This window comes from Coccinella septempunctata, chromosome 8 (genome assembly GCF_907165205.1).
Source record: "Coccinella septempunctata chromosome 8, icCocSept1.1, whole genome shotgun sequence".
In the NCBI taxonomy this organism is placed as follows: Eukaryota; Metazoa; Arthropoda; class Insecta; order Coleoptera; family Coccinellidae; genus Coccinella; species Coccinella septempunctata.
The window spans coordinates 6,486,175-6,511,757 of record NC_058196.1 but is presented as its reverse complement, the minus strand read 5'-3'; the positions used below and the strand labels follow the sequence as shown (position 1 = coordinate 6,511,757).

Here is a 25,583-nt window from a genome sequence, read left to right as displayed (position 1 = left end):
AAATTTGCACTACTTATCAACATGCTAGCTTTAAGCCTCGTGGCCGGAGTTCCTTTTTCAGGGAACGCTATCTCTAAATTCCTAGAAAATGTTGACCAATTTCTAACAATCGGTTTCCAATTTTGATAAATTTAGGCTGCACGGCCTTTCAGGGCTTGCCCAGCTTTTAATACTACAACAGTATCAGATGTACCTGTTTCGAATTTAATTTGATCAACTTCCTCAATCCACTCCTTGGTTGAAAAGGATGTATCGTCGAGGTCAAACTGGGCTAACGATAATTATGCGGTCACCACGTGGTCTGTGTCGTTCCTTAAACTAAACATGTTGGCTAGCAACTCCATCATCTTCATTTGAAGTTGGGCCTGGTTCTCCATTATCCGCATTACCGAAATGGCTTCACTTTCTTCGGGAGCTTTGTTGTTTTTTCTTATTCTTGTAGATTCTCACAAAACACAAACAATTTTCACTCACAAAATAGGATCCTCAATTTCTTTTCTCGAAAGAAGAAATTTAATCCCACTTCTGATGTTAGAATTAATAAAACACGTGGTTGATACTTTTTATTCACAAAGTAAGATGGCGGTCGGTTATCTAGCACGTGGAGGTGCTCTAACACAGCGTCAGGTACAAAGCGTATCGCCTGACAAGATAGTTCAAGTAATCGTCTTCGGTCTGTGCAGAAGAGCGAGCAGGTAACATTGGAGCACAGAGTTCACAGAGCATGAGTTCTATACTCTTATTCTTCCTTCGACATTCGTCGTCGGACATTATCAGTATATTTTAAGGGGGGTCAAATTAACAATTGCTAACATATATATATATATATATATATATATATATATATATATATATATATATATATATATATATATATATATATACATACAATTAATTTTTCTTTGTGTTCTCATTCACTGACTGGACCGTCGTAAAATATCAAGTTTTCTTTAGATTTTTCTAACAAATACCTATATATGCTACTTAACTTATTAGTGTCTGTTTTTTTGTTCATAACATTTGTCTGTTTATTAATTTCGACCATTTCTAACACCAATCTCTTCTGATAATTTCTTTCTATTTGTAACACATTTACATCTTCAAAATTTATTTTATGATCCAGGTTGTATGCATGGGTTGCCAGTGCGCATCTTTCGTGGTGTTTAGTGATGTCTGATTTATGTTATGCCAATCTACTCTTCAACCACTGGGATGTCTGTCCTATATATTTATTTTCACAATCTTCACATTTCAACTCATATACTACGTTGCTCTTTAGTTTTGTTGGAATTGGATCTTTCAGTTTTGTATATAATTTTCCTACAGTTTTTTGGTTGTACACAGCAATTTTGATGTTGTCCTGTTTAAATATGTTTTTCAGTTTATTTGTTAATCCATTTATGTTGGGGTATGAAGCGTAATGAGTTTGTTCTGGTGTATCGACAATTTCTGGGCGTTGGTCTTCTGTTTCGTGGCTAGAGAAAAGTAGTTTATTCAACATTCCGCATGGGTACCCATTTTCTTCAAAAATTGTAAAAAGTTTTCTTATTCCCTCTTTCACATGTGATTCGTGACATATTCTACTCATTCTTTTCTTCATCTGTTTTATTACATTAATTTTCATGTTCATACTGTGATTCGAGTTATAATGAATCATCTTATTAGAATGAGTCTCTTTTCTATACCATTTCAATTTTATTATGTTGTCTTCCCTTTGAGCTTTTGTATCTAGGAAGGGTACACTATGTTCTGGATCTTCTACCTCTAGGGTGAATTGTAGGTTTTCAGAATAAGAGTTGAAATAATTCAATGTAGTCTGTGTTTGTTCTTTTGGAACAGACATTATTATGTCGTCTACAAACTTTTTCAAAAATGGTACACTGAAAGGTAATTTGCTTACACATATTTTCACTAAATGGTCCATTACATATTGAGCTAGTCTTGGGCTCAGTTTGGACCCCATCGCACACCCAAATATCTGGAGATAATATTCTCCCTGGAAAACACAGTAATTATTCTCCAACAGAAACAGGATTATTTCTTTAAAAAGTTCTTCATCAATATCTGTATATAGTTTTATCACACTCCATTTTTGTTTTATCACTTCAATTATGTCTTTTTTGTCTAAATTCCCAAACAAATTGATGACATCAAGAGAAATTAACGTGTAGTTTTCTGGAAGTTTGAAATTATTTATTGTTGTTGCAAAGTGAAAAGTGTCTTTGACGTAGTATTCATTTTCTTCATCATATGCTGTTTTTAGGATGTCAGCAACAAATTTAGATAACTTATTCATTGGACTATTTAGACTTGATATTATAGGTCTCATTGGGAACCCATTTTTATGAACTTTAGGATTTCCGTAGATTCTTGGAGCAACTGAGTTGTATGTTTTCATTGTTTTTGCTTGTTCTTTCGTTATGTATTTCAGTTTTTCAAGTCTGTCTATATACTTATTACATTTTGTTTGTATTGTCTGGGTAGGATCTCTAGGTAGTCTCTTGAAATTTTCTGACTGTAAGATAGCTTTCATCTTCTCATTATAATCTCTCTCCTCCATTATGACCGTCACTGCACCCTTGTCACTGTTCAACACCACTAGATCACTATTTTCTTTCAAAAACCTTTTGCTTTCCCTATACCATCCTTGAGTTAAATTGTTTTGCTCAGTGGGTTTATGGATATAATTTGTTACTACATTTGTAACCTTTGCTCTTTGTATATCTTTTCTTTCAGCTGGTATGGCTTCCAAAATATATTCGGTGTCTGCTATTATACGATCGATGTTGACGTCTTTTTTTGTAGTTGGGATACTGAATTTGGATCCTAAAGACAAAAGATTTTTAACTGTGTTCGGTAATTCTTTACTGGATAGATTTTTAATCCATTTTTCTTGAGTTTTGAAGTTAGAAATACTGTTGTTTTTGAGGTTATTAATTTTTCTTATATTGGCTTCTTTAATTACGTGAAACTCTCTATTAAACGAGATCTCTAGTCTGCGTTGATATTCTTTGAGAATATATTCTGGCAGATGTCGTAACCTGTGTTTTGTTTTATCATTTTCTAATTGTAGTCTTCTTATTTTTTGATTAACCTGACACAGTTCTAGGTTTAAAATTTTCTTCTTTGTGACATCATTGAATTCCCGTATTTTCTTATTTAATCGTTGATTTCCGTATTCAAATAGTCCCATTATACTTTTTAAATTAGATGTTATGTGTTTTGGTGTGAGTCCTTGTCGTTTGCACTCCAAAAGAAATATTCGTCTGTTTAAAGCTGCAGCCATCTTCTTGTTGTTAGTACTCCATAATTTCATTTCCTTTGTTGTTACGGATCCATAGTTGTGTGTTATTTCTTCGAAAAAACCCATGGTATTGATAGAAGTTTCAATATTTAATAGTCTTTTAGATTATTGATATAATTTGTGAATAAGGGTATAACGACTACTTTTGTAGGGAGAATTTAAGAAAAACTCTTCATTCTTTGCCAAGCTTTCGAATTTAATTTAATTCTTCTTCAGGGCTTCTGGAAATACAATAATTTACATTTTCAGTTTAATATTAACCTTTGATGACTTACTGAATTTGAGGTTATTTAAAGAAGTTCCGCAAGGCTATAAACATTTCTCGTCAATAAATTTAAAATAAAGTTTTTGGGACATCACATTTCATTCGACTACAATGTTCAAACAATTTACAAAAATTTTTTTGTTTATTACAACTGTGACATATTTGACTACGTCAAAGACACTTTTCACTTTGCAACAACAATAAATAATTTCAAACTTCCAGAAAACTACACGTTAATTTCTCTTGATGTCATCAATTTGTTTGGGAATTTAGACAAAAAAGACATAATTGAAGTGATAAAACAAAAATGGAGTGTGATAAAACTATATACAGATATTGATGAAGAACTTTTTAAAGAAATAATCCTGTTTCTGTTGGAGAATAATTACTGTGTTTTCCAGGGAGAATATTATCTCCAGATATTTGGGTGTGCGATGGGGTCCAAACTGAGCCCAAGACTAGCTCAATATGTAATGGACCATTTAGTGAAAATATGTGTAAGCAAATTACCTTTCAGTGTACCATTTTTGAAAAAGTTTGTAGACGACATAATAATGTCTGTTCCAAAAGAACAAACACAGACTACATTGAATTATTTCAACTCTTATTCTGAAAACCTACAATTCACCCTAGAGGTAGAAGATCCAGAACATAGTGTACCCTTCCTAGATACAAAAGCTCAAAGGGAAGACAACATAATAAAATTGAAATGGTATAGAAAAGAGACTCATTCTAATAAGATGATTCATTATAACTCGAATCACAGTATGAACATGAAAATTAATGTAATAAAACAGATGAAGAAAAGAATGAGTAGAATATGTCACGAATCACATGTGAAAGAGGGAATAAGAAAACTTTTTACAATTTTTGAAGAAAATGGGTACCCATGCGGAATGTTGAATAAACTACTTTTCTCTAGCCACGAAACAGAAGACCAACGCCCAGAAATTGTCGATACACCAGAACAAACTCATTACGCTTCATACCCCAACATAAATGGATTAACAAATAAACTGAAAAACATATTTAAACAGGACAACATCAAAATTGCTGTGTACAACCAAAAAACTGTAGGAAAATTATATACAAAACTGAAAGATCCAATTCCAACAAAACTAAAGAGCAACGTAGTATATGAGTTGAAATGTGAAGATTGTGAAAATAAATATATAGGACAGACATCCCAGTGGTTGAAGAGTAGATTGGCATTACATAAATCTGACATCACTAAACACCACGAAAGATGCGCACTGGCAACCCATGCATACAACCTGGATCATAAAATAAATTTTGAAGATGTAAATGTGTTACAAATAGAAAGAAATTATCAGAAGAGATTGGTGTTAGAAATGGTCGAAATTAATAAACAGACAAATGTTATGAACAAAAAAACAGACACTAATAAGTTAAGTAGCATATATAGGTATTTGTTAGAAAAATCTAAAGAAAACTTGATATTTTACGACGGTCCAGTCAGTGAATGAGAACACAAAGAAAAATTAATTGTATGTCAATGTCAAAAAATAATATTTAATAAGCGTCAAATATGTCACAGTTGTAATAAACAAAAAAATTTTTGTAAATTGTTTGAACATTGTAGTCGAATGAAATGTGATGTCCCAAAAACTTTATTTTAAATTTATTGACGAGAAATGTTTATAGCCTTGCGGAACTTCTTTAAATAACCTCAAATTCAGTAAGTCATCAAAGGTTAATATTAAACTGAAAATGTAAATTATTGTATTTCCAGAAGCCCTGAAGAAGAATTAAATTAAATTCGAAAGCTTGGCAAAGAATGAAGAGTTTTTCTTAAATTCTCCCTACAAAAGTAGTCGTTATACCCTTATTCACAAATTATATCAATAATCTAAAAGACTATTAAATATTGAAACTTCTATCAATACCATGGGTTTTTTCGAAGAAATAACACACAACTATGGATCCGTAACAACAAAGGAAATGAAATTATGGAGTACTAACAACAAGAAGATGGCTGCAGCTTTAAACAGACGAATATTTCTTTTGGAGTGCAAACGACAAGGACTCACACCAAAACACATAACATCTAATTTAAAAAGTATAATGGGTCTATTTGAATACGGAAATCAACGATTAAATAAGAAAATACGGGAATTCAATGATGTCACAAAGAAGAAAATTTTAAACCTAGAACTGTGTCAGGTTAATCAAAAAATAAGAAGACTACAATTAGAAAATGATAAAACAAAACACAGGTTACGACATCTGCCAGAATATATTCTCAAAGAATATCAACGCAGACTAGAGATCTCGTTTAATAGAGAGTTTCACGTAATTAAAGAAGCCAATATAAGAAAAATTAATAACCTCAAAAACAACAGTATTTCTAACTTCAAAACTCAAGAAAAATGGATTAAAAATCTATCCAGTAAAGAATTACCGAACACAGTTAAAAATCTTTTGTCTTTAGGATCCAAATTCAGTATCCCAACTACAAAAAAAGACGTCAACATCGATCGTATAATAGCAGACACCGAATATATTTTGGAAGCCATACCAGCTGAAAGAAAAGATATACAAAGAGCAAAGGTTACAAATGTAGTAACAAATTATATCCATAAACCCACTGAGCAAAACAATTTAACTCAAGGATGGTATAGGGAAAGCAAAAGGTTTTTGAAAGAAAATAGTGATCTAGTGGTGTTGAACAGTGACAAGGGTGCAGTGACGGTCATAATGGAGGAGAGAGATTATAATGAGAAGATGAAAGCTATCTTACAGTCAGAAAATTTCAAGAGACTACCTAGAGATCCTACCCAGACAATACAAACAAAATGTAATAAGTATATAGACAGACTTGAAAAACTGAAATACATAACGAAAGAACAAGCAAAAACAATGAAAACATACAACTCAGTTGCTCCAAGAATCTACGGAAATCCTAAAGTTCATAAAAATGGGTTCCCAATGAGACCTATAATATCAAGTCTAAATAGTCCAATGAATAAGTTATCTAAATTTGTTGCTGACATCCTAAAAACAGCATATGATGAAGAAAATGAATACTACGTCAAAGACACTTTTCACTTTGCAACAACAATAAATAATTTCAAACTTCCAGAAAACTACACGTTAATTTCTCTTGATGTCATCAATTTGTTTGGGAATTTAGACAAAAAAGACATAATTGAAGTGATAAAACAAAAATGGAGTGTGATAAAACTATATACAGATATTGATGAAGAACTTTTTAAAGAAATAATCCTGTTTCTGTTGGAGAATAATTACTGTGTTTTCCAGGGAGAATATTATCTCCAGATATTTGGGTGTGCGATGGGGTCCAAACTGAGCCCAAGACTAGCTCAATATGTAATGGACCATTTAGTGAAAATATGTGTAAGCAAATTACCTTTCAGTGTACCATTTTTGAAAAAGTTTGTAGACGACATAATAATGTCTGTTCCAAAAGAACAAACACAGACTACATTGAATTATTTCAACTCTTATTCTGAAAACCTACAATTCACCCTAGAGGTAGAAGATCCAGAACATAGTGTACCCTTCCTAGATACAAAAGCTCAAAGGGAAGACAACATAATAAAATTGAAATGGTATAGAAAAGAGACTCATTCTAATAAGATGATTCATTATAACTCGAATCACAGTATGAACATGAAAATTAATGTAATAAAACAGATGAAGAAAAGAATGAGTAGAATATGTCACGAATCACATGTGAAAGAGGGAATAAGAAAACTTTTTACAATTTTTGAAGAAAATGGGTACCCATGCGGAATGTTGAATAAACTACTTTTCTCTAGCCACGAAACAGAAGACCAACGCCCAGAAATTGTCGATACACCAGAACAAACTCATTACGCTTCATACCCCAACATAAATGGATTAACAAATAAACTGAAAAACATATTTAAACAGGACAACATCAAAATTGCTGTGTACAACCAAAAAACTGTAGGAAAATTATATACAAAACTGAAAGATCCAATTCCAACAAAACTAAAGAGCAACGTAGTATATGAGTTGAAATGTGAAGATTGTGAAAATAAATATATAGGACAGACATCCCAGTGGTTGAAGAGTAGATTGGCATTACATAAATCTGACATCACTAAACACCACGAAAGATGCGCACTGGCAACCCATGCATACAACCTGGATCATAAAATAAATTTTGAAGATGTAAATGTGTTACAAATAGAAAGAAATTATCAGAAGAGATTGGTGTTAGAAATGGTCGAAATTAATAAACAGACAAATGTTATGAACAAAAAAACAGACACTAATAAGTTAAGTAGCATATATAGGTATTTGTTAGAAAAATCTAAAGAAAACTTGATATTTTACGACGGTCCAGTCAGTGAATGAGAACACAAAGAAAAATTAATTGTATGTCAATGTCAAAAAATAATATTTAATAAGCGTCAAATATGTCACAGTTGTAATAAACAAAAAAATTTTTGTAAATTGTTTGAACATTGTAGTCGAATGAAATGTGATGTCCCAAAAACTTTATTTTAAATTTATTGACGAGAAATGTTTATAGCCTTGCGGAACTTCTTTAAATAACCTCAAATTCAGTAAGTCATCAAAGGTTAATATTAAACTGAAAATGTAAATTATTGTATTTCCAGAAGCCCTGAAGAAGAATTAAATTAAATTCGAAAGCTTGGCAAAGAATGAAGAGTTTTTCTTAAATTCTCCCTACAAAAGTAGTCGTTATACCCTTATTCACAAATTATATCAATAATCTAAAAGACTATTAAATATTGAAACTTCTATATATATAAATATATATATATATATATATATATATATATATAGAAGTTTCAATATTTAATAGTCTTTTAGATTATTGATATAATTTGCCGAAAAAAGGCGAAACAACGCCTCCTTGGAAATATCGCCTGGAAAAGAAGATCAATAACATAAGAAGGAGCATTGGCATACTGCATACTTACCTTAATACGGACACGCCGTCCAATAGAGTCGAAAAGCTGACCCGTCAGATTGCATCAGAGTTCAAGATCAAAGCTCGGAGTGGTAACTTCAGGCAAAGCATAATGGTGGTTTTTGACAGGCTAAAACAAAGGATAAAAGCATTAGGTAGTAGAATCCAACGGTACAACGAACGGGTAAAAAGGTACAAAAACAACCAGCTCTACTACAAGAACAGACAGCAATTTTTCCGACACCTCGAACAAGAGACCTCTGAAGAGTTAAACCCGCCCGATGAGGAATCTATGCACCTGTTCTGGAAGAAAGTGTGGGAGGAAGAGAAAAGGCATGACGAACAAGCACATTGGATTACAGACTTGGAGAGAGAGTCCAATGAGTACCACACGGAGGACATAGAAATCACGGAGAAAGATATAAAGGACGCATTGAAAAAGACGAATAACTGGTCAGCTCCTGGCGTGGATAAGATACAAAATTACTGGTGGAAGCACTTCACAGCTGCGCACTGTCACCTTGCAAGGCTGTTTCAGGAAGTCTTGTTGGACCCGACAAAGATACCGGGTTTCTTCACGCTTGGTATATCCTATATGCTGCCAAAGGGAAATGACACCATGGACCCCAAAAACTACAGGCCGATTACCTGCCTCCCAACCATTTATAAGATTTTAACAGCAGTTCTTACCCGAAACCTTTGGAAACACGTGAATGAAAATAGCATATTAGCACGAGAACAAAATGGATGTCGTGGAAACGCCCGAGGATGCAAAGAGCTCTTAATAACCGACCTCATAATAACTAAACAGGTCAAGAAGAAACAGAGGAATATATCGGTAGCATGGGTCGACTACCGGAAAGCTTTCGATTCGGTTCCTCACACTTGGCTGATCAAAGCACTACAATTGTATGGTATATCGAAGCCGATCATCACTCTTCTAGAACATCTAATGAAGACATGGCGCACACAACTGGTGATAAACACAGAAAACAAATACTATAAAACCACCGAAATCAAAATCCGGAGAGGAATTTTCCAGGGGGACACGCTGAGCCCTCTTTGGTTTTGTCTGGCTCTAAACCCCCTGAGTAGACTACTGAAGAAGCAGATCTACGGATATAGGTTACAAAGGGCGCAGAACATGAGAATTAACCACCAGCTGTACATAGACGATCTTAAGCTCTATGCTGCGAATGAGGAACAACTCAGGAAGCAAATTCGAATAGTGGCAGCGTTCTCCGAGGCAATAGGAATGGAGTTGGGGGTGGAGAAGTGTGCTGTTGTACATGTAAAAAGAGGTCGAGTGCAGGAAGGAGAGGTCTTTTCGGTGATGGAGAGCCTGGAGATACCTGAATTGGGAGCGCAGGAGACGTATAAATACCTGGGCGTACAACAGGCCCTAGACATAAAGACAGCTGACGTGAAGAAGATCTTTAGAGATAAGTTTCTTAGCAGGCTGAAAAAGGTGCTTCAAAGTAAGCTCAACTCCAAATCAATGTTTGAAGCTGTAAATACATGGGCGGTACCATGCATAGCCTACTCCTTCGGGGTGGTGAGATGGTCAAATGCAGAGTTGAGAGATATCGACCAGAAAGTAAGAGCACTACTCACCAGACATGGCATTCACCATCCACATGCGTCCGTGAATAGGCTTTACATCCCAAGACGGGACGGCGGGCGGGGGCTGCAGAACCTGGAAATGGTACATGACAAAACAGTGCGCAGTATGAGAGAGTATTTTCTATCAAAAAACTTACCTTTCTACAGTGCTCTATGTCAGGCAGATGAAAACTTGAGTCCGTTAAACTTGGCAGGCCAACTGGAACCGGTGCGACTCACGAACGAGGGGCTCATACAGGAGTGGCACGGCAAGGCGCTCCACGGAAGATACCCTGGGAGTCTGAAAAATAGTCACGTTGATAAGTCGGAATCACTTACTTACCTGAAAGCTGGATATCTGTTTCCTGAAACAGAGGGCAGGTTAGTCGCCATCCAGGACCAAGTGGTTTCGACGAGATCATATATCAAGAACATTACGGGAAGGAATATACCAACAGACAAATGCCGAAAATGCTCCCAGATGACTGAGTCCATACAGCACGTCACATCGTCCTGCTCTGTTTTGGCACCGGTGGATTATACACAGCGGCACGACGCGATGGCTAGAGTCTATCACCAGGAAATTGCCATGAAATGTGGGCTAATAAGGAAAATCATGAAGCCATTTGAATATCGACCATGTAACATCCTGGAGAATGAGAATTACAAGTTGTATTGGGATACTTTCATCACAACGGACCGGGCAATAAAACATAATAGGCCCGATATTCTGCTGTTCGATAAGAAAAAGAAAACAGTAGAAATCCTGGACGTTGCTATCCCCGCCGACGACAATGTGCCTAGAGCATTCGTTGAGAAGCTAACCAAATATCAGGATCTGGCGTTCGAGATGAAGACAATCTATGGCCTGAAGTCAACATCCATACTTCCACTGGTCATATCAACGAACGGGCTGGTTGAGAGGCATCTTGTGGAGAACACCCTACGAATGGGCTTGGACAGAAAGCTGATAAGCCTGGCGCAAAGAGAAGTCATCCTCGCAAATACAAGGATAGTGAGGAAGTTCCTAACGTCCCTTTGAGGCAGCCTTGGCAGATGATGTGCTCGGCTGCCCCAGAGCTGCCTACCCTATATGGTGATTAACAAAAAAAAAAAAAAAAAAAAAAAAAAAAAAATATATATACTTACATAACCCACATATACATATATATATATATATAGAAATATTAGAATTTCATGCTCAATCATCAATAAATCAATATTTTTTATTGAATATGATATATTATATGTGAAAACCATTTACAGATGAAGTATATGTAACATATACATTCAATTTAATAATTCAATATTGAGATTTTGCATCGAATCAATGCGTCTAATAATATGGCCAGGGACTGTATATTATTAGACGCATTGATTCGATGCAAAATCTCAATATTGAATTATTAAATTGAATGTATATGTTACATATACTTCATCTGTAAATGGTTTTCACATATAATATATCATATTCAATAAAAAATATTGATTTATTGATATATATATATATATATATATATATATATATATATATATATATATATATATATATATATATATATATATATATATATCAATAAATCAATATTTTTTATTGAATATGATATATTATATGTGAAAACCATTTACAGATGAAGTATATATATATATATATATATATATATATATATATATATATATATATATATATGAACCCGTAGTTCGTTGTTACCTCCGTTAAGTTCATTGGGCGACCTGACCTCCGGGTGAAGGAGTTTTTTAATTGGAATAATTTTTGCTTATATATGTAGAGGGGAAGGTAAATAACAGGGGTACCTAAAGAGGGGAAAAGATTTTCATTGAAAAATTTTTCTTTAAACGAATCAGACCTTACTACCTCCGCATATATTTCTTATTAGTAGTGCGCTCTCACCTCCCGCAACGTTGTCAGATTTCAGGAGGACAGAAAGTAGGGCAGCTTGAATTCTACTCATATACAGCTGCTCTTCCGATTCATTCACACATACTGAAACCTGTAAATAGTTCGAGAATGATACTGATATTAATAAACTTCATACGCTAATAATTGATTGATAAGGATTCGGAGTAAATGAATTTGGACAGAAATTATTATCTTTTCTTCATGAATATCAACAGTTTTGAATAAGTATGCTATGTCTACGATACTTCGTCCGATAGGGGAGTTTAATACCGTATACGTCCTAAAATGAATGATACATGACAATGAAATTTTTCGTTACATATGAGATTAATTCCAAAGACAATTTTACCGAATTTGTTCTGGTATGAAATAGTTATCTAAATTTTGGGCATTATATTCACGACATGAGGAACTCCATTGAAATGTTTTTCCCGAATGAATCAACAAAGATATACGTTTTACTTTCAGCTTCTATACTTCATTCACTTTCATTTTAGCACAGGATTGGCCATGGAAATTGAATACCTTTCACTCTGTATGGTACGAAAATGTTGGGTTAAGACGCTTGTCAAAACATTTTTGAGTTTTAAATAAATGCTACGTAGTCCGTTCTACGTGAGACTCTCAGTAATTACGTATTTCATCACAATGTCAAATCACTTCGGAAAATATTGCGTCGAAAATATGTAACGAACATAATTGACATTTATACAAACTGATTGAAGACATACCAAATCTATTTATTTACATGGAAAATAGAAGTAATCAGTAGCTTGAGGAGAGTTACTGTTGTTTATTTTCTTTGGCTGAAGGCTGAAGACGTTACATCAGTTGTAGAATTCAAAAAAATCAACCCGAGGATGAAATGCATTTGATGCAGTGTTAGCATTGAATTGAATACTCATAGGTGGTAGGGAATGGGTATCTCTTGAAGAAATGAACGGATAATTACGAGAATGTTGAATTCCTCAACAAAAATCATCTTGCGTGAATGGTAGTCAAAATAATTGAAAGAAGTTTGAAGCAACAGGAGCTTCACCTTCAAACAAAACAACTGCCTAGTATTCATGTCTGTTTATTTTCAGTACATTGATATAATAATAATAATTATACAGGGTGTGGCGTAATGAATGGATAATATGGAGCCTGCGGGTAGAGTACTCTATGGGGGTTCAAATAAATATATTTTACGTTTGGCAAAAGTGCCTTGGTTTTCGAGATATTGGGGATTTTCGATGAATCACCCCAAATAATAATAATAACTGGATATTGACATTTTTCATCATAGCGGTTCAAAAGAAACTCCTTGATTTAATGGCATTTCTTAATTGCTCGAGGACTCTTTTGAAATTTTTCAGTACACAGGGTGTTTCACAAGTAAACGGACAAACGAAAACCGTGAATAGAGGGCATTGAGCTCAGTTCAAAAACACCTCATATGTGTGTCTTAGGCATTCCGTTTCCGATATAGAGAGGAGTTTATTCAAATTTCCCTAATTTTTGTTCGGCCATAACTCCAAATATTTTAGTTGGATTCGGCTAAAAATTCATTATCCGCTTAAACTTCTAAGTTTCAATAAAACAGAACATTAAAAGTTGACGAACACAGGACCGGACTCATTGAGGATATATTCAAATTTAAACTCATGCAAAACACTCTGTTTGTAGTTTTTCTCGTCATAATTTTGAATTTTTCAGGTATCTTCATTGATTTTCTCAAAATCAATGAAACTTTGGTATGCCTTTTCAGATTATTTCTAATGAATAATTGTTTGATCGTGAAATATCTGGAAAAAACAGCGCTGCATATTGACTTTTACTTCACATTAATTAATGGGATGAATATGATCGCCAATCAACTGAGGAAATCTAAAAATGGAATTGGAAATGTTCAACTGAATTTTTTCGTTCTCAATATATGTCTTGCATTTGTTTTTGATATTTATAGCATATCTGGTTATTCAGATAAGTGATTAACAGTGATAATAAGCTTTATTATTGATAATAAACAAAAATAGAAAAAACTTCCCTATCATGATCATGAAAATAATAATTATAATTCGATATCTTCCGCATGAATCGCTTTTTATGGACAACGTGGAACTGAAGTAATTTTCCGAACTGATTTTCACCTCATTTGGTCTTTTAGTGAAGGTAATGATTGGCACTTCGAATAAGTGTGATAAATGCACTTTCGAATTCTTTACTGATTCCGTTATAGTCATTATTGGATCTATGGAAATCTATGGATTGTTCTGGTCTTATTACAATTTGTTATTGAAACATTGATGATATTCATGCACCAGCAAAAGTATTTATCAGTATTTCAGGTCATTTTATTAGAAGGGTAGGACCACAATATTGGACTGCTAGATCTCCAGATCTGACACCCCGCGATTTCTTTCTTTGTTTTTATTCACACAACTAGTTGTCCATAGAAAAATAGATTCATTCTGAAGATCAAGTTTTAATTTTTAGTTTCAAGATAGCGTAGTTTTTTGATCCATATTTGGGTATCATCAATTTTGAAACATTTTATCCTTGTGAAAGAGTATTTTGAAGACCGAATATGGTATAATTGTTGAACACATTCAACAGAATATTCTTCGAAAAAAAATCAATTAAGGATTTCTAAATACATTTTCATGAAGTGCTCTATTCCTTAGAGGCGTCTGACCAAAACAATTATTTCTAGAACATGATCAACAGGTGGGGCAACCCAAAAATCAATTCAATTTGAGACAATAATAATGCAGATAACAAAAAAGTTGAAATTATGATTAAAAAACTACATACACGGTGTTTTTATGAGTTTGAAGTTAAGTAAAGCCTCACTGAGCCCGGTCCAGATTTTTGTCGAATTTTAATGCTCTGTTTCAATGAAATTGACAACTCAAAGCTAATTATAAATTTTCAGTCGACTTGATCAGAATTTCAGGAGTTATAGCCAAACGGAAATTCGAGAAATTTCAAAAAACCCCGAAGAAACCTATATATAGGGTGCCCCAAAACTATTGAATCAAACGTCACACCACGATAGAGTAGATCAAATACTATCGAATGACACCAACATTAGTTGAGCGAAAATGTACCGTTTCTAAAAAAACCTAACCTAAAGTTGCCGATTTTCGAACTATTTTTTCAGTCACAAGGCCAATTTGTTATTAAGGATAGCGTTTTTCTCCCATATTATCACCCCTGTTTATTCTGAGTATTAAAAATCATGTAGAAAAAACAATTGTTTTAATTTACATTTACTTAGGTTATGGTTATCGATTAACTACTTAAAATAATTTCAATTAGGGGAGATGAAACAATAATATTACTTCAATATAATTTAAAATCGATATCCTTTTTCACAAACTGGCCCTGTTATTAAGAAAAATAGTTCGAAAATCGGCAACTTTATGTATTTTAATAAAATTCTGATTATTTTGGAAACGGTACATTTTCGTCGAACTAATGTTGGTGTCATTCGATAATATTTGGTTTACTCTATCGTGGTGTGACGTTTGATTCACTAGTTTTGGAACACCTTGTATATGGTATGATTCTGAACTCAGCTCAATGCCCTCTATTCACGGTTTTCATTTGTCTGTTTACTCGTGAAACACCCTGTATACTCCTTGTACTCTGAAAATTTTAAAACGAATGCCCTCACCGTCATATGAAAATTCAAATTCTTCTTGTTTTAAGAACCGTTCATCCTTTCACCCAACGCCGACCCTAGTTACATGGCCCGTTGAAAACGAAATCGGCATCTGTTTACTGCAAAACACGTGTTCGCTGATATGAAGGGTTCAAAATTTTCTACCTGATTCGGGCTTTTTAGGAACGAATTGCTCAAGATGCCGAGTTCGAATAACATTTCGTTTTGCGTGTTATATTGGATAAAATTGAATTTATTGCATGGATGATTCGAGAATTATTGATGTCCAGAATGCTCCAGAATGATGAAAATTTTCAGATTTCATTGAAATTCTTGCGAAAATTATCTCGTATATTTTCAAGTTTAGATTTTAATTCATTCAGAACTTTGAAGTTCGGCAAATAATGATGTAATTGATATAGATAACAGTCAATCACATTTCCTTCAGCGCAGTTGTTGTTTTGGAGAAAAAGCAGTAGATTCTCGCAAAATCCGAAACTCTACATGTATAGCAGTTGTTCAGTTCGGGATTAAAGTTTATCCTAGATTGATTTTGACATTTCAGTTCAGTTCTGTCAGATTATCTAGGATCATCTTAAATCTCTGCCTCATCCTGAACTGAACAACCGGGCCTTATAGTAATAGCAACGTAGCATTCATTAAGTCGGTATATTATTGGAATAATACCAATTTTTTATAGCGGAGAATAGTGGTTTTCAGCCTCGGTAGGTATTCACGAAATTCATTTTATTATGTTTTTTTAAGGTGAATCGGCCCGAAATCTTGGATCCCCCGACCTGCTAGTTTCGTATACTTCTATGACAATAGCATAATAACTCAAATTTCAACATTTTCACAGAAATTTTTGAATTTAAGGGAGAGACACATTGAAAAAATCGATAGCAATTTACCGCCTAAACTACGAGCTTGCCGAAGTTGAAACTGGTAACAATCTACTCAGTGCTTCATAATATGTATAGTTTTATGACTCAGTGTTTTTTAGAACCTGTGAAAAAAATAAAAAACTGTAAACTCGTCATCGCCTTCCAAAGGCTGTATCTTGGAAGGACTGTCGATTTGGAAAATTTACAGGAAATACCCCCGCTTATTTTCATTAAGGAATCATCTCCCTTATTCCTTCGCATTTGTTTACAGATATCCTGTATATAGCTATATTTTATCTATGTACCTTTTTATTTTAGATAGTAGAAGTTAATCAATCATCTGTATCTCAATCATATGTATCCGAGTATGTATCTATATTATTAACTTCATTTTGAAGATTCATTATATCTTGACAAAAATATGGTTGCAATTTCAAAATATGTTGACTCGAGGCCTTCCAAAGACTTCAATATTGTTTATTTTTTCCCTTACACCCTGTATGATCTATCGAAAAATGCAAATCTGTTTTGGCGAATTCTTCATAAAATCTTACTTGTTTCGATATAATTGGTAATTTTCTTTATGATACATCACTGAAATATTTAAACCAGAGAGATGCTACAAGCTCTTAAAATTTTTGGGAAAATCCAATATTTAAACATAATCGATAATAAAAGAGATGTTTCTGAGCAAAGGATTCCTCAAAATCTTTGAGAAATCTGATTCAAGAAAAATATAAAGAGCGTTCCATTTGAAATAACACAATGTCAATATTATATGCAATGATACAATACTGATTATTCGTTATATTAATAGGTAGTATTATCTATATGGATCATTTCCATAGAGAGAAGAAATATCATTATGGACAAGACTCAAATCGATTCGTTTTCAGATAGGTAATGAAATAGTTCGCCAAATTCAGAATTATAGTGTAAGCTTGAGATGAAAGAAGTTCAACGGATGCATAGATATACGCACGATGAAATATAAACAGTCATAATCCCATTCGAGAGAGCCAAGATTGGTTCTCTTTCACGTGATTCTTTCCCCTACAAAGGAATGCGATAAAAAATCGTTGAGATATGCCGCCTGGATTGCAATTATGGAGGAGATAGCGCTCTGCGCCTCTCTACAGTTAATTCCTCCGTATACTTATATTCCGCCTGTCTACATCTGCTTTGAAAATACAACGTTGCCATTTTCGGAGGTACTAACGAGCAAAGAGTCGCCCACAGCAATTCTTCGATATACAGCTCAGCACACTAGCACCAGTGATATACACTCGAACTAAAAGATTGTTCAGTACATAAACGGGGTGCGTTGTGACCTCAAAACGATTTTTTGATATGTTGATCCCTGAAGCCTCCTGAATCTAACAAGCTAAAAAACAAGGCAAAACGTTGTCACCTCCGATTTCGGAGGTGACAGCGATATATATGAGGTGAGAGCGTAAAACGAGTTACTATTTTGGAGGTGGTATTAACACTTTATAACTATATATATATATATATATATATGAACCCGTAGTTCGTTTTTACCTCCGTTAAGTTCATTGGGCGACCTAACCTCCGGGTGAAGGAGTTATATAATTGGAATAATTTTTGTTTATATATGTAAAGGGGAAGGTAAATAACAGGGGTACCTAAAGAGGGGAAAAGTTTTGTATCGAAAAATTTTTCTTCAAACGAATCAGACCCTACTACCTCCGCATATATTTCTTATTATTAGTGCGCTCTCACCTCCCGCAACGTTGCCAGATTTTAGGAGGACAGAAAGTAAGGCAGCTTGAATTCTACTCATATATAGAATACAGCTGCTCTTCCGATTCATTCACACATATTGAAACCTGTAAATAGTTCGAGAACGATCCTAATATTAATAAACGTCATACGCTAATAATTGATTGATAAGGTTCGTGATCTCGGCGTAAATGAATTTGGACAGAAATTATTATTTTTTCTTCATGAATATCAACAGCTTTGTATAAATATGCTCATGTCTACGATACTTCGTCCGATAGGGAAGTTTAATACCATATAGGTCCCAAAATGAATGATACATGACAATGAAATTTTTCGTGACATATCAGATTAAGTCCAAAGACAATTTTACCGAATTTGTTCTGGTATGAAATAGTGATCTAATTTTTGGGCATTGTATTCACGACATTAGGAATTCCATTGAATTTTTTTTCCCGAATGAATCAACAAAGATATACGTTTAACTTTCGGCTTCTATTCACTTTCATTTTAGCACTGTATTGGCCATGGAAATTGGATACCTTTGACTCTGTATGGTACGAAAATGTTGGGTTGAGACGCTTGTCAAAACATTTTTGAGTTTTAAATCAGTGCTACGTAGTCCGTTCTACGTGAGACTCTCAGTAAATGCGTATTTCATCACAATGTGAAATCACTTCGGAAAATATTAACGTCCAGTTTCATAATCGAATTTAACGTCACTTTAAGCTGAAAGTTTCTTTTACTGTCATTTTTAGTAGGGTTAAAGGAAGCCTTAAGATTAAAGCGACTTTAAGTTTGATTATGAAACCGGCCGTAAGTCGAAAGTCGAAAATATGTAACGAACATAATTGAAGTTTATACAAACTGATTGAAGACATACCAAATCTATTTATTTACATGGAAAATACAAGTGATCAGTAGCTTGAGGAGAGTTACTGTTGTTTATCTTCTTTGGCTGAAGGTTGAAGACGTTACATCAGTTGTAGAATTCAAAAAAATCAACCCGAAGATGAAATGATGATGAAAATTGATGCAGTGTTAGCATTGAGTTGAATACTCAAAGAAGAAATGAACGGATAATGACAAGAATGTTGAATTCTTCAACGAAAATCATCTTGCGTGAATGGTAGTCAAAATAATTAGAAGAAGTTTGAAGCAAGAGGAGCTTCACCTTCAAACGAAACAACTGGCTCGTATTCATGTCTGTTTATTTTCAATACATTAATATAATAATAATAATAATTATACAGGGTGTGGCGTAAGGAATGCATAATATGGAGCCTGCGGGTAGAGTACTCTACGGCGGTTCAGATAAATATATTTTACGTTTGGTAAAAGTGCCTTGGTTTTCGAGATATTGGGGATTTTCAATGAATCACCCCAAATATTAATAATAACTGGATATTGACATTTTTCATCATAGCGGATCAAAAGAAACTCCTTAATTAAATGGCATTTCTTAATTCCTCGAGGAGTCTTTTGCGATTTTTTAGTACACAGGGTGTTTCACAAGTAAACGGACAAACGAAAACCGTGAATAGAGGACATTGAGCTGAGTTCAAAAACACCTCATATCTCATATGTGTGTCTTAGGCATTCCGTTTCCGATATACAGAGGAGTTTATTCAAATTTCCCGAATTTTCGTTCGTCAATAACTCCAAATATTTTATTTGGATTCGGCTAAAAATTAATTATAGGCTTAAACTTGTAAGTTTCAATAAAACAGAACATTAAAAGTTGACGAACACAGGACCGGACTCATTGACGCTATATTCAAATTTAAACTCATGCAAAACACTCTGTTTGTAGTTTTTTTCGTCATAATTTCGAATTTTTCAGGTATCTGCATTGATTTTCTCAAAATCAATGAAACTTTGGTACGCCTTATCAGTGGATTATTTTTAATGAATAATTGTTTGGTGGTGAAATGCCTCTGGAAAAAACAGTGCTGAATATTGACTTTTTTTTCAAATTAATTAATGGGATGAATATGATCGCCAATCAAATGTGGAATTCTAAAAATGGAATTGGAAATGTTCAACTGAATTTTTTCGTTCTCAATATATGTCTGGAATTTGTTTTTGATATTTATAGCATATCTGGTTATTCAGATAAGTCATTTACAGTGATAATAATCTTTATTATTGATAATGAACAAAAATAGAAATAAAGAACTACGCTATCATGGAAATAATAATTATAACTTGATATCTTCTGAATGAATCGCTTTTTATGGACAACGTGCAACGGAAGTAATTTTCCGAACTGATTTTCACCTCATTTGGTCTTTCAGTGAAGGTAATGATTGGCACTTCGAATAAGTATGATAAATGCACTTTCGAATTCCTCACTGATTCCGTTATAGTCATTATTGGATCTATGGAAATCTATGGATTGGTCTGGTCTTAATACAATTTGTTATTGAAACATTGATGATATTCATGCACCAGCAAAAGTATTTATCAGTATTTCAGGTCATTTCATCAGAAGGGTAGGACCCCAACATTGGACTGCTAGATCTCCAGATCTGACACTCCGCGATTTCTTTCTTTGTTTTTATTCAAACAACTTGTTGTCCATAGAAAAATATCAAGTTTTAATTTTTAGTTTCAAGATAGGGTGTTTTTTTCAACTATATTTGGGTATTATAAATTTGGAAACATTTTATCCTTGTGAATTTGTTGTTGTTGACAAATTCAACAGAATATTCTTTGAAAAAAAAATCAATTGAGAATTTCTAAATGCATTTTCATGAAGTGCTCGAGGAAGTGCTCTATTCCTTAGAGGCGTCTTACCAATACAATTATTTCTAGAACATGATCAACAGGTGGGGCAACCCAAAAATCAATTCATTTTGGGACAATAATAATGCGGATAACAAAAAAGTTAAAATTATGATTAAAAAACTACATACACGGTGTTTTCATGAGTTTGAAGTTAAGTAAAGCCTCACTGAGCCCGGTCCAGATTTTTGTCGAATTTTAATGCTCTGTTTCAATGAAAAACAACTCAAGGCTAAATATAAATTTTCAGTCGACTTGATCGAGAATTTCAGGAGTTATAGCCAAACGGAAATTCGAGAAATTTCAAAAAAATCCGAAGAAACCCATATAAAGGGTGGCCCAAAACTATTGAATCAAACGTCACACCACGATAGAGTAGATCAAATACTATCGAATGACACCAACATTAGTTGAGCGAAAATGTTCCGTTTCTGAGAAAACCTAACCTAAAGTTGCCGATTTTCGAGCTATTTTTTCAATCACAAGGGCAATTTGTGATTAAGGATAGCGTTTTTCTCCCATATTATCACCCCTGTTTATTTTGAATATTAAAAATCAATTAGAAAAAACAATTGTTTCAATTTATTTACTTAGGTTATGGTTATCGATTAACTACTTAAAATAATTTCAATTACGGGAGATAAAACAATAATCTTAGTTCAATATAATTTAAAATCGATACCCTTTTTCACAAACTGGCCCTGTTATTAATAAAAATAATTCGAATATCGGCAACTTTAGAGAAATGAAATGGGCATCTGTTTACTGCAAAACACGAGTTAATGCTGATACGAAGGGTTCAAACTTTTCTACCTGATTCGAGCTTTTTAGGAACGACTTGCTCAAAATGCCGAGTTCGAGTAACATTTCGTTGTGCATGTTATATTGGCTAAAATTGAATTCATTCCATGGATGATTCGAGAATTATGGATGTCCAGAATGCTCCAGAATGATGAAAATTTTCAGATTTCATTGAAACTCTTGCGAAAATTTTCTCGTATATTGTCAAGTTTAGATTTTAGTTCATTCAGAACTTATTTGAAGTTCGGCAAATAATGATGTAAATAATTCAATATTCTATTTGCCTCAAGAGTCGAAACTTTTCGAGAAACGATTTATTTAATGATGTGATGACGAATAAATCAAAATATTATGTGTGTTGATATTATATTTTCATTCATTGAAGAATATTTAGAATAATGAAGTTCAACAAATGATACGAACAAGATACTTATTCAATTAGCCTCATGATCCGAAACATTTCAGAATTTATTTCGTGTTTAGATAATGCGCTACATATCGTTGTTCACAATACGACCAATTATAGAACGATTTAATTAATAGATCAATAGCTTTCGAAAATGTTGGCTAGTCTATAAACTGACAACTCATTTTGTCAAATGACGGATTTCAGTATCAGACTGCTACATAGTATAATGAGAGTTCAAAAAAATTTGAATAGACTACAGAATTTAGATAGTTGATATTATGTGTCGCTAACAGTCAATCACATTTCCTTCAGCGTAGTTATTGTTCTGAAGAAAAAGTAGTAGATTCTCACAAAATCCGAAACCCTACATGAATAGGCCCAGTTGTTCAGTTCGGGATTAAAGTTTATCCTATCCTTATTTTATTATGTTTTTTTAAGGTGAATCGGCCCGAAATTTTGGATCCCCCGACCTGCAAGTTTCGTATACTTCTATGACAATAGTCACATTTCCTTCAGCGCAGTTGTTGTTTTGAAGAAAAAGTAGTAGATTCTCGCAAAATCCGAAACTCTACATGAATAGGCCCAGTTGATCAGTTCGGGATTAAAGTTTATCCTAAATTGATTTTGACATTTCAGTTCATTTCTGTCAGGTTAATCTAAGATCATCTTAAATCTCGGCCTAATCCTGAACTGATCAACCAGGCCTTATAGTAATAGCAATGTAGCATTAATTTAGTCGGTATATTATTGGAATAATATTAATTTTTTATAACGGAGAATAGTGGTTTTAAGCCTCGGTATTCACGAAATTCATTTTATTAGGTTTTTTTTGAGGTGAATCGGCCCGAAATAATGGATCCCTCGACCTGCTAGTTTCGTACACTTCTAAGACAATAGCATTATAACTCAAATTTCGACATTTTAACAGAATTTTTTGAATAGGGAGAGACACACACAACCTACGAGTTTGCCGAAGTTGAAACTGCTAACAATCTACTCAGTGCTTCATAATATGTGTAGTTTTATGACTCAGTGTTTTTTAGAACCTGTAAAAAAAAATTAAAAACTGTAAAATCGTCATCGCCCATCCAAGCTGTATCTTGGAAGGGCTGTCGATTTGGAAAAAAATTTATAGGAACTATCCCCGCTTATTTTCATTGAGGAATCATCTCCCTTAGTCCTTACAGATATTCTGTATACAGATATATTTCATCTATGTACCTATTTATTTTGGATAGTAGAAGTTTAATCAATATGTGTAATTTTCGAAGACCAAAACAAAAATTTCAATTGCACCTGATTTGTTAATTATAAAAATCATTATTTATTTATTTTGAATAAAAAAACTGCATGCGAAAATACTTTTGTCTTTCTCCTTTCATCATGCGTCCATCATATTGTCCGCTGTTCATCAAAGCTTTTGGGAATTTACCAATCCATCATCTGTATATCAATCATATGTATCAGAGTATGTATCTATATTATTAACTTCATTTTGTAGATTCATCATGTCATGACAAAAATATGGTTGCAATTTCAAAATAAGTTGACTCAAGGCCATCAATAGACTTCAATTTTGTTTATTTTTTCCCTTACATCCTGTATGATCTATCGAAAAATGCAAATCTGTTTTGGATAATTCTTCATAAAATCTTACTTGTTTCGATATAATTGGTAATTTTCTTTATGATACATCACTAAAAAATTTAAACCAGAGAGATGGTACAAGCTCTTGAAATTTTCGGGCAAATCCAATATTTAAACATGATAGATAATAAAAGAGATGTTTCTGAGCAAAGGATTCCTCAAAATCATTGAGCAATCCGATTTAAGAAAAATATATAGAGCGTTCCATTTGAAATAACATAACAATGTCCAACATTCGGTTTAGCCGACGTTGTTCATTTCTGTGATATTGTAGAATTTAAATTTGTACCATTCTTTCTCTCGATTCTGAAATGAAAATTTTCGGAATGGCTCATTGTCCTTGAATATTCATCACCATTCATATCTGAATATTCTCTTCCAACAATTTTTTTTTCTCTGAACAGCTCATTTTATTATATGCAATGTAACAATACTGATTATTCGTTATTCTAATAGGCAGTATTATCTATATAGATCATTTCCATAGAGGAAAGCAATATTATTATGGACGAGACTCAGAATTATAGTGTTAGCTTGAGATGAAAGAAGTTCAACGGATGCATAGATACATACGATGAAATATAAACAGTCATAATCCCATTCGAGAGAGCCAAGATTGGTTTTCTTTCACGTGATTCTTTCCCCTACAGAAGAATGCGATAAAAAATCGTTGAGATATGCCGCCTGGATTGCAATTATGGAGGAGATAGCGCGCTGCGCCTCTCTACAGTTAATTCCTCCGTATACTTAATAATAATAATAATAATAATAATAATAATTTATTCATGACTACAATCATTTTTTTTTGCACTCGTCAATATAAAATCCAGGTATATAATTTACACATTAAAATAAGTCAAAACATACCGAAAACGCAAGAACAAAACTCCTCAATAGAGTAAACAGGCGTGGAAAGTAGTCTCTCCTTAACGACACGTTTGAATTTATCCTCCGTCAGTGATTTCAGGTGAGAAGGTAACTTATTTTACAAATCAATGGACAGAAAGTCGGGAGCCCTGCGCGACCTGTCCAGCCTCACAAATTTTTTCCTAACAAGGCCCTTGTTTCTAGTGTTATGGTCATGAATGTCTGACTGAAGAGTATATAAATGCCTATTACTATGGGCATAGGTCAAGGATTCGAGGATGAATAATGCTGGGAACGTTAGGACTCTCAATTCCACAAACTTGTCTCTACAACAATCCCTATACCGTAGGCCCATAATGAACCGAATTGCTCTTCTCTGAATTCTGAAGATACTTTCTCTCAAAGAGCAATTACCCCACAAAATGACGCAGTATCTCAAGTGGGACTCGACCAAGGCAAAGAAAACCATCCGCAAAGCTTCAACAGACAAAGTCGATGACAGAGCTCGAAGGGCAAAGGCATTTTTGCTGACCGCCCGAGCGACGGCAGTGGCCTGAGCAGTCCATGTTAGCCTATCATCCAACAGAACACCCAGAAATCTAACGCACTCCAGCTTCCGCTCCGGCACAGATCTCAAACTGCAAACCAAACTCTGAGATTTGGACTCATTTATGGACAATCTGTTCGCAGAAAACCATTCAAAAGCCCTCAACTCTGCCTCCCCTGATGCCCGAATCAGACTTGCCAACTCCG

At 33.9% G+C, this 25,583-nt stretch overlaps 3 protein-coding genes across 3 annotated transcripts; 2 read left to right on the top strand and 1 right to left on the bottom strand.

Moving 5' to 3' along the window:
- Window positions 1-1,183: 1,183 nt before the first annotated feature.
- On the bottom strand, window positions 1,184-3,702 carry LOC123318241. The gene is made up of 2 exons (XM_044904856.1): window positions 3,580-3,702; window positions 1,184-3,525 (listed from the first exon to the last, which is right to left on the bottom strand). Exon 2 carries the CDS (start codon window positions 3,368-3,370, stop codon window positions 1,184-1,186), a length of 2,187 nt encoding a protein of 728 aa, XP_044760791.1. The 5' UTR covers window positions 3,371-3,525; window positions 3,580-3,702.
- A 301-nt stretch (window positions 3,703-4,003) lies between these two features.
- Window positions 4,004-5,056, top strand: LOC123318240. The gene has a single exon (XM_044904855.1). The coding sequence runs from the start codon at window positions 4,004-4,006 to the stop codon at window positions 5,054-5,056; it is 1,053 nt and encodes a 350-aa protein (XP_044760790.1).
- A 421-nt stretch (window positions 5,057-5,477) lies between these two features.
- On the top strand, window positions 5,478-7,937 carry LOC123318239. The gene has a single exon (XM_044904854.1). The coding sequence runs from the start codon at window positions 5,478-5,480 to the stop codon at window positions 7,935-7,937; it is 2,460 nt and encodes an 819-aa protein (XP_044760789.1).
- Window positions 7,938-25,583: the final 17,646 nt, after the last annotated feature.